At 36.1% G+C, this 10,282-nt stretch overlaps 1 protein-coding gene across 4 annotated transcripts; it reads right to left on the bottom strand.

The window, feature by feature from the left end:
• Positions 1-281: 281 nt before the first annotated feature.
• On the bottom strand, positions 282-9,656 carry dclre1b (DNA cross-link repair 1B). 4 transcript variants are annotated; one of them, XM_048210550.1, is made up of 5 exons: positions 9,394-9,654; positions 8,919-9,154; positions 7,882-8,047; positions 6,782-6,964; positions 284-2,333 (listed from the first exon to the last, which is right to left on the bottom strand). In XM_048210550.1, the coding sequence occupies exons 2-5, from the start codon at positions 9,108-9,110 to the stop codon at positions 1,150-1,152; spliced, it is 1,725 nt and encodes a 574-aa protein (XP_048066507.1). In that variant the 5' UTR covers positions 9,111-9,154; positions 9,394-9,654; the 3' UTR covers positions 284-1,149. The 4 variants fall into 4 exon arrangements, with proteins under 4 accessions (XP_048066509.1, XP_048066507.1, XP_048066508.1 ...); XM_048210551.1 differs by having other exon boundaries at positions 9,520-9,642; XM_048210552.1 differs by having other exon boundaries at positions 282-2,333; positions 8,925-9,656.
• Positions 9,657-10,282: the final 626 nt, after the last annotated feature.

Here is a 10,282-nt window from a genome sequence, read left to right on the forward strand (position 1 = left end):
ATACGCTGATTCATTTGTGCTCCAAAGCTTCCTGAAGCAGTGTTTTGAAAAATCGGCCATCACTATATAAGTCTTTATTTTGTTTTTTTGGTGCACCAAAAATATTCTTGTCGCTTTATAATATTAATATTGAACCACTGTACTCACATGAACTGATTTAAATAGTACATTAATGGATCATGAGAGAGGAAATGTCATTGCTGGCTATGGAGGCCTTACTGTGCCATCGGATTTCAACAAAAATATCTTAATTTGCGTTCCGAAGATTAACAAAGGACTTACGGGTGTGGAACGGCATGAGGATGAGTATAATAAATGACATTATTTTCATTTTTGGGTGAACTACCCTTTAAGATCTATCCTGCCACATTAATGAAATGCAGGGACATCTTTGTTTGCTTTCAGAGAATTCAGCATGCCCCAAAACACATAAAACAAAAGAGAATACACTGCACACAAGCTTCACTGTCTCCCCCACACTTTGAGAACCACTGCCCGTAAGAAAACATTCAGTAAGAAATTAAGTGACAGATTAATCAAAGTATTACTCAAGGGCATTTTCTCAATTAATGTTTAGTGCTTTGAGCAGCTAATACAGTCACAGGTTCTTCCCTTTATAATTCAAAGTATTCTCTTTACGCCAAAGAAGTTTATGCTAATTAAAACATACCACCAAGAATTAATAATCTAAAAATCCTTGATCTGTCACACACGTCACAACATGCACATTTTCTATCGCGCACCAATCTGTTTGAGGCTGCCAAACATCTCTCACGTTAAATAAAAGTTAAAATTGGATGCTTCTTCAATATTCGACACATGAAATCATATGCTTTAAGTAAAAGATTTATCATAAGCAAAAGAGATGATTTGTAATCAAGCCAATTTTGACAAGGAACACTTTTAATAAGAACATTATTTTCTTTTTTTCATATAAAAACAACACAATAAGGTGCTTTGTAATGCTACATTTGAACACAAAGGTATGATGACATTGTATTTCAAACATTAGAACCTCAGTATTCCTGTGGTGAAAATAATACCATCAAATGGATACAATGTATAGAAGAATTAGTTATTGGCACAGCACTGATACATAATAATTAAACATTTACATAAACATAAATGTGATCTGAATCACAAACTGCTTTAATTAGATTTAAATCTCTTTATAGCCGCTTCAAGAGGATCACCTGGTGGTTTAGGAAGATCAACTTGATTAATGCGATACTTTTCATGAAGTCCACACAACACCTGGTCACTTTTGCATTCTTCAGCAGGTATGGTGAAGTTCTGAAGGAGCCACTGCTCTCGCTCTAATACGAGGGTCAAGGCAGAGGTCACTGATCTTGTTTCAGGGGGTGTGAGCGCAGCCGGAGTGGTAACACAGGTCTGATCATGGATACTGATGCTGTCCATTGAAGAGCACATCACTCTAGAGTTGGTGCTGCCCATTTGAGGACTCTTCTCCTTGGATGATTTTGTTGGACTTTCATGCTCGCATTCGTACATGGAGCTGCGATCAGGTGATCCTACATCTTTAAGTGTACTAATGGATTCATTGTCATCAGGAGGAAGGCTGCTGCCAATAGTGACAACATCTTCCGAAGCAACTCGGACGAGTTTCAAACGCTTGCCGCATGGGCCGTGGTAAGAGTTGGTGCTCATGTCTAGAAGAACGCAGTCAGAATCTTGATCCATCTCAGAATTCCCATCCATAGTATCATGATCTCCCTCTGCATCATCCGAATCCCTGTCGTTGTGATTAAGTTGGGTTATTTTTGGCTCCGGAGAGTCAAACACCACCCCTCGAGACTCTGAACGTGAGGTTCTTTGAAGCACGCCTGTTATGCCGTTTGTGGAGGCCTGATTATTAGAATTGGTCATCATGTAGTGCTTGACCGATTCTGGAATCACCACCTCTTTAGACTTCTTGCGGGGGCTCAGAAGGGAAGAAAAATAAGGCAGGCAGTTGCCCACAATAGGCACTAGTGAGACAGGACGCAGGGCAGACACAAAGTCCTCTAGCTCCTGGTAGGAGGAATGATCCGAGTATGGCACCACATAGACATTACGGTGGCAGGAGACCATAGGGCGGCTGGTGGGCAATATAGCGATGGTAGGCTGCACTTTATTCCACGCCTGCAAGTTGGAGGCATTGATCACAGACTGAGAGACCACGCGAATACGGCCCGCACCAGAGTCAGTGGTGAAAACGTCAGGGAGCTCCAGGACTCGCAAGGTTTCCAGACGCTCCCTATCCACCTCCACCCATGTTTTAAACTCCATAGCCAGCTCCACCAGCAGAGACTCTTTACCCAGAGAGTAAAGACCTAATAACAGATATAAGACTCATTTGTAATTATTGCAATAATATCAAACAAACTCAAAAGTGTGAGATGAATTTAGTCACTTTCACAGTATGTTTTCTGTCAATACAACTACATAACAATAATTAGTCAATGCATGAATATGCTCAAGTAAAGTAATCAAAGTAATTTATCGCTGTGATGGTAAAGCTGAATTTTCAGCAGCTAATACAGTTTTCAGTGTCATATGATCCTTCAGAAATCATTCTAATATAATATTTGGTGCCCAAGAAACAATTCTTCTTATTATCAATGTTGAAAACAGTCATTTAATATTTTTTGGGGGAAATCATGATAACTTTTTTTTTTTTATCCAGGATTCTTTGAAGAATATAGTTTTTTTTTTTTTTGATTAATTAGAAAGTTCATTTATTTGAGATCTTTTGAAATCTTTTGTGATAATATAAAAGTCTTTACTGTCACATTTGATCAATTTAATGCGATATAGAAGTATGTACAATGGGAGAGAGAGAGTCACCTAAAAATATTGAGGCTTTTTGTTGTCTGTGTCTTTAAAGGTGCCCTAGAACTTCTTTTTAAAAGATGTAATATAAGTCTAAGGTGTCCCCTGAATGTGTCTGAAGTTTCAGCTCAAAATACCCCATAGATTTTTTTTAATTCATTTTTTTAACTGCCTATTTTGGGGCATCATTAACTATGCACCGATATAGGTTGCGGCCCCTTTAATTCTCGTGCTCCCCCGCCCCCGGAGCTCGCGCTTGCCTTGAACAGCATAAACACAGTTCACACAGCTAATATAACCCTCAAAATGGATCTTTACAAGATGTTCATCATGCATGCTGCATGCATACATCGGATAATGTGAGTATAGTATTTATTTGGATGTTTACATTTGATTCGGAATGAGTTTGATTGTGCTCCGTGGCTAAAGCTAATATTACACACTGTTGGAGAGATTTATAAAGAATGAAGTTGTGTTTATGAATTATACAGACTGCAAGTGTTTAAAAATGAAAATAGCGACGTGAATACAGTAATAAACGATGGTAACTTTAACCACATTTAACAGTACATTAGCAACATGCTAACGAAACATTTAGAAAGACAATTCACAAATATCACAAAAAATATCATGATATCATGGATCATGTCAGTTATTATTGCTCCATCTGCCATTTTTCGCTATTATCCTTGCTTGCTTACCTAGTCTGATGATTCAGCGGTGCACAGATCCAGACGTTTTGCCCTTGTCTAATGGCTTGAACATGAGCAAATATTGGGGGTGTACACCCCGACTGTTACTGTTACGTTCTTCTGAGGTCTTTTAAACAAATGAGATTTATATAAGAAGGAGGAAACAATGGAGTTTGAGACTCACTGTATGTCTTTTCCATGTACTGAACTCTTGTTATTCAACTATATTCAATATTTAATTCTAGGGCACCTTTAAATGTTCAAGCTCTTTAAAGTTATGTGGATTTTGATTCTCAATGTTTTTATTGTTCATCTTGAATTTTTTCCCCCAACAATATCATTCCTCTGTGTCGTTATAGTTATAATTTCTTTGAAACCGTTTTGTGTAGCTGTGGACTTCCCACTCTTTTATGAACACCAGATTCAAGGACTTTTTAAAGCACCATTTATTTTATATCAAGCACCTATCAAATTCACATCCCAGCATATGAAGCATCATGAAAGACCTCTACAGTACTTAACATTTTAACCCTCCTATTGCATTTGTATCCATTTTAACCCAGAAGAGGTACAGAAACATTTGTATTAATTTTGGAAATATATTAAAACCGTTTGCAGCTTCCTTATCTCTAATGTTAACAATCTTTCCACACTAGTTTTGGTTTTCATTTTTTATGAATCATTAATCATTATAATATAGAGAGAATATTACTTTAGTAAAAACATTATAATATAGATATAGAGAATATTGTAAAAATAAATTTTGCAATTGAGAATAAATTCTGCATAATTGAGTAAAAAATTATATGCAAAAATATCACGGTTATAAGAATTATATGGATCGTAATTAAAAAGAAAAAAAAAAAGTGACTTTCAGCTTATAAAGTCAGAATATATACAATATAATATAGATATAAGCTGGCAATTCTAAGAAAAAAAAAATCAGAATTGCAATTTATATATTTGGGTGTTTCATTTGACTGAATGAGTTTGAGGCTTCTGTGGCTAAAGCTAACATTACACACTGTTGGAGAGATTTATAAAGAATGAAGTTGTGTTTATGCATTATACAGACTGCAAGTGTTTAAAAATGAAAATAGCGACGGCTCTTGTCTCCGTGAATACAGTAAGAAACGATGGTAACTTTAACCACATTTAACAGTACATTAGCAACATGCTAACGAAACATTTAGAAAGACAATTTACAAATATCACTAAAAATATCATGTTATCATGGATCATGTCAATTATTATTGCTCCATCTGCCATTTTTCGCTGTTGTTATTGCTTGCTTACCTAGTCTGATGATTCGGCTGTGCACAGATCCAGACGTTACTGGCTGCCTTTGTCAAATGCCTTTCATAATGTTGGGAACATGGGCTGGCATATGCAAATATTGGGGGCGTACACCCCTATATTTGTATAGGGGTGTACGTAACAGTCGGTATTATGTTGAGATTCGCCTGTTCTTCGGAGGTCTTTTAAACAAATGAGATTTATATAAGGAGGAGGAAACAATGGAGTCTGAGACTCACTGTATGTCATTTCCATGTACTGTACTCTTGTTATTTAACTATGCCAATATAAATTCAATTTTTAATTCTAGGGCACCTTTAAAGAAATTAGGAAAAAAAAAAAAAAAAATGAAATTCTGTCATTATTTACTCATCGTAAAAGTTGTTTTAAACCCTAAATTTCTTCTGTTGAACATACAAGTTGTTGTTTTTTTGAAGAATGTGGGTAACCAAACAGTTGCTGGTCCCCAGTTAGTTCCATAGTAGGAAAGAAAATCCTATGGATGTCAATGGGCACCACCCACATTCTTCAAAATATGTTCTTTTGTGTTCAGCACAAGACAGAAATTAATACAGGTTTGGATCAACTTTAGAGTGAGTAAATAAAGACAGAATTTTCATTTTTGGTTAAACTATCCCTTTAAGGACAAGTTGCATGTGTTGTCTGTCCTTTTAAGGCTCATGTGTGCATCTAATTTATCGACACACATTCAATTTTCTCTCAACCATTTACATTTACTTTCACTTTACACTTAAACAGTGGTGTAAACCTGGTGTATATAGCAGAATAAAATGAGAATTATAACTTTGTCCAGCAAATGCAGTGTTTGACAGGCTTTTAGAGTGTGTGCGCCGGGTGTATCCGCTCAGAAAAGTACGTGTCAGACCATCACGCAGATAAAATGTTGGCTATAAAACTCATGCAAATAATAAACTTTTGTGATTGTGAATAACTGCAGTGTTCCGTGAGTATAACTCTACCACTGCGTTAACGTGATGTGAATGTATGTCACTTTGTACTACACAGTATGTTGAGAAAGAGGCGCCAGGACTGCAACTGACAGAAAGCGATATAGCACAATACAACAATATTTCTTCAAAAGCAGATCGTGGAGAACTTTTAATAATCCACAATCAAAATCGCACACACCAATAAGAATGTTAATTTCGGACACAGCAAGTGTCACAGCTCAAATGTCCAAACCCCACCTAATAACAAGCAAGAAGAAGTACCGCAATGGAAAACACTCAGTAACTGATTGTAAAATAATATTCCAAAACAAATATACTAGGAATAAGGGGGGTGCTGTAATTTTAACAAAATGTATTTCAAATTTAATTCAAGCACTTTCAAGGACCAATATTTGTTTTCAAGTACTTTCCAGGCCTTGAATTCATGTGTCTGAAATACAAGTACTTTCAAGGCGCGTGGGAACCCTGATTAGAATGATTATTAAAACTTAAGTTATCATTACAGTTATCATTTAGGCTTGCTGCGGTAGTCAGTGTTACACTGTGTTTGGCTGTACACAATTACATTACTTGCCCACCGCGGCACTGTCATTTTGATTTTTTATAGAAATAAAAACCATTTAGTTCAGTTGGACGCTACAATTATAAAGTGAAACTGTCTGCTCTGCTCCATATACAGCACAGTGCAGCAGGAGTCAAATTTCTCTTATGTAATGAGAGCAAGGAGAGATGATGATGGTGGGGGATTTGGTGTGCAACAGATCCTGAGTGTCATTCAAAAGTAATTCACTGTGTTATCGGTAATACCGGGGTTGTCGCAAGTTTATATACCGGTGTGAATATTTCCTCATCATGACATCCCTATTATCATTACAGTAGGCCCTTATTAACTATCAGACTAAAATGTGTTTTGTTTTTTGTAGTCTGAACTGAAACACATGAAATTGGATTACAAGAAATACTTTTATGCTGAAAGTGTGAGAGTCTTACCAATAACGACAGCGTATCCAGAATGAGCCCTAATGATTTCTTTAATTTGCTGAGTGGCTCGCTGACGAGAAGGTACAGCTCGAGTGGGGTCACAGTTTGTGTTGTCCAGATACAGCACATCAATGGTAGTGTTGTTCCTCAGACACTGCTCACGGAGCATGGATGGGGTATAACGGAAGTCACCTGAGATAAAACACAATAACTGAATCATTAAAATGTAATCTCAGTGAGAATAAATAACTTTCTTAAAGGGTTAGTTCACCCAAAAATGAAAATTCTGTCATTTATTACTCGCCCTCATGCCGTTCCACACCTGTAAGAACTTTGTTAATCTTCGGAACACAGATTAAGATATTTTTGTTGAAATCCGATGGCTCCGTGAGGCCTCCATAGGGAGCAATGACACTTCCTCTCTCAAGATCCATAAAGGTAAAACATATTTAAATCAGTTCATGTGAGTACAGTGGTTCAATATTAATATTATAAAGTGACGAGAATATTTTTGGAGCGCCAAAAAAACAAGCAAAAAAACGACTTATTTAGTGATGGCCGATTTCAAAACACTGCTTCAGGAAAATTCGGAGCACAAATGAATCAGTGTATCGAATCTGCTGTTCGGAGCGCCAAAGTCACGTGATTTCAGCAGTTGGCGGTTTGACACACGATCTGAATCATGATTCGATACACTGATTCATTTGTGCTCCGATGCTTCATGAAGCAGTGTTTTGAAATCGGCCATCACTATATAAGTCGTTATTTTGGGTCTTTTTGGCGCTCCAAAAATATTCTCGTCGCTTTATAATATTAATATTGAACCACTGTACTCACATGAACTGATTTAAATATGTTTTTAGTACCTTTCTGGAAATTGAGAGAGGAAGTGTCATTGCTCCTTATGGAGGCCTCACGGAGCCATCAGATTTCAACTAAAATATCTTCATTTGTGTTCTGAAGATTAACGAAGGTCTTACGGGTGTGGAACGGCATGAGGGTAAGTAATAAATGACATTATTTTCATTTTCGGGTGAACTAACCCTTTAAGAAAAACTATTAGAATATTGTGCATTTTTATAATATTTATTTTCTCATCCCACACTCACCAGTGTAGAGTCTGGTGCCAAAGTATCCCTCGAAGAGAAACATAACTGCCCCAGGACAGTGATTGGCATCTATTAGAGTAACGGTCAGCCGCTCTTTTCCAAGATCATCTAGCATCAGCATGTGGGCTTCCCCAATCTCCAAGGGACGGATCCACTTCTCTTTGACCTGTAGATCACAACAAGACGACACAATTTTTTAATTCCTGCCAGTTTCAGCCATTTAGCTGACAAAAGTGTACATGGATAATTAGGTCTTTTCAACATTGGTTTATATCCATTTTGTTTTCTAGACCTCTGAGTTTTTCAAAAAGTTTTTATGCAAATGACCCCTAAATATATTGTTCCCTTTGCGAAGGGACCCCTTCCTAAAATATAAAAACAGTTAGATATATTCATGTATAATGACCAATTTATACTGAGTGAGAAAAAGCTTGATTTTATAGAAAACATGTTGTTTGTAAAAATGAAATAAAACAGGCTTTTATATGGTGGTTACTGTACTAAAGCTAAGCACATGCTTAAAATGTTGACTTTACTATTAATGTTCAGTTTAAACCTGAAGAGAAACATTTTTAATTCGATTCAAATTTCTTTGTATGGGACTTTTTTCATCATAAATATCACACCATATTTACAGATAACTTTGATATATAACTGTTGTTGTTATTGTTAACTAAAACTATTAAAAATTGCTTTCAATAATTGAAATAAAGCTGACATAAAATAGAAAATTCAATGAAAAACTGGAATAAATGAAACGTAATGAAGAAATGTAATAACTGCAATAAGTTGCAGTGCTACAATTACTAAAACTGAATGAAATAAATTACAACTATAAAAGAAATAGTGTAACAAAAGCACATTAAAAACTTGAAATAAAAACTGATATAAAAATAAAAAAATTAATACAGAATATCAATAAATACTAAAATAGTATATAAATGGTACTAAAATAGCACAGATAAATAATGATAAAATATAACAATTCTTTTACATTTTCCCCAGAAGCCTTGTGCAGACCCCAGTCATGATCTCACCTTCACCTTGAGCTGGAGCAGTTTGGCAGTGAGAGGAGAGCAGTAGATGGGCCTGTGACTCCAGGTGGATGAGAGGCCAGAGGTGTGATCCGCGTGCATGTGAGACAGAAAGAACAGACGGACGTGATGGCACTTACGGAGCTGCCAACAGTCTACGGCTATGGGAGTGTCCGGTAGGACTTTTCCGTTCATTTTGTGCTTCTGTGAGGTGCTCAGGCGGTACCTACAGCTTATTCCTAAAAGGGATTTTTTTGTTGTTGACAAAAGCTGTATTCAGTTGCACTGATTTTGTTGGTGTTTGAAAAGCGTCACTTCTCTAGCAGTAAACAAACACAATATTAAATATGCATTGGCAAGTGCAATGTAACAGTGTAACAAACAGCGTTAGCTGTAAAGAAATAGCGGTTATAGTTTCGCTTTGCTTATGCTGGCACAAATTCAGACTAAAAAAGAGTAAATGTAACTGCATGCTTGCCAGTCAGTGTTCATCCGAATGTTTTAGTAGGCCGGTTAGCCGGGCAGGTGATGATATTGTCTGTTTGTGCAGATGAGCGCCATGCTAAACCTCGCATTGGACTTTCGAGAGTTGCGATGTGTTTACCAATTCAAAAGATTTCAGCGCGCTTTGAAAGCACTCTGTGGCATTTGCAGCTGGGTTGTCCGCCAAAAAATACGTTTATTGTCCACGCCTCCGTGTCGCTCACGAGCTCATGTGACGTCACTGACTTCCGTGATGTGCAGATTTCGGGTCTTTTTTTTTTTTTTTAATTTTAATTTTTATTAAACAATACATACAGGGGATACACAAAATAGATTTGAAACAAAATAGACAAATAGATATAAAAACAAGCATGCAAAAAAAAAAATAAATAAATAAATAAATAAAAAAAATTAACAAAAACATCTAAGACAGTAAATAATTATATAAATATAAATATATATATATATATATATATATATATATATATATATATATATATATATATATATATACATAATTTTCAGGAAATATACACAGTAATGTTATGATTTCGGGTCTTTTGCTGCCTCAGACCATTGCCATAGAAACCGCTGCTTCCAGCAAATAACACATTTTTTAAGAGTATTGATCACAGTATTAAGGGCCATTCAAACTTCAAATAAGATGCTTTTAAAATGCAGCTTCAGTTCGTTTCTCTTTCTTTCTTTCTTTCTTTCTTTCTTTCTTTCTTTCTTTCTTTCTGTATGTATGTTTGTGCTTGCCTTTGAGAAGCAGTAATAACATCACATATAATACAGCTCTATTTTCATTTGATTATGTAACCACTGGGCGGTGCTGTTCGCTTAACTTTCGCTTTACAGCTCAGGTTCAAGTTTATTTATAC

The sequence above is a fragment of the Megalobrama amblycephala genome, linkage group LG12 (assembly GCF_018812025.1).
Source record: "Megalobrama amblycephala isolate DHTTF-2021 linkage group LG12, ASM1881202v1, whole genome shotgun sequence".
NCBI classification, from domain to species: Eukaryota; Metazoa; Chordata; class Actinopteri; order Cypriniformes; family Xenocyprididae; genus Megalobrama; species Megalobrama amblycephala.

What these genes read in the sequence shown, in the direction of transcription:
- dclre1b (XM_048210550.1), bottom strand. Translation starts at nt 9,110, where the DNA reads ATGAACGGAAAAGTCCTACCGGACACTCCCATAGCCGTAGACTGTTGG. An exon ending in TGGCACCAGACTCTACACTG is followed by an intron (nt 6,965 to 7,881) that starts GTGAGTGTGGGA and finishes GTTTTATCTCAG; the next exon opens with GTGACTTCCGTTATACCCCA. An exon ending in TGGATACGCTGTCGTTATTG is followed by an intron (nt 2,334 to 6,781) that starts GTAAGACTCTCA and finishes ATCTGTTATTAG; the next exon opens with GTCTTTACTCTCTGGGTAAA.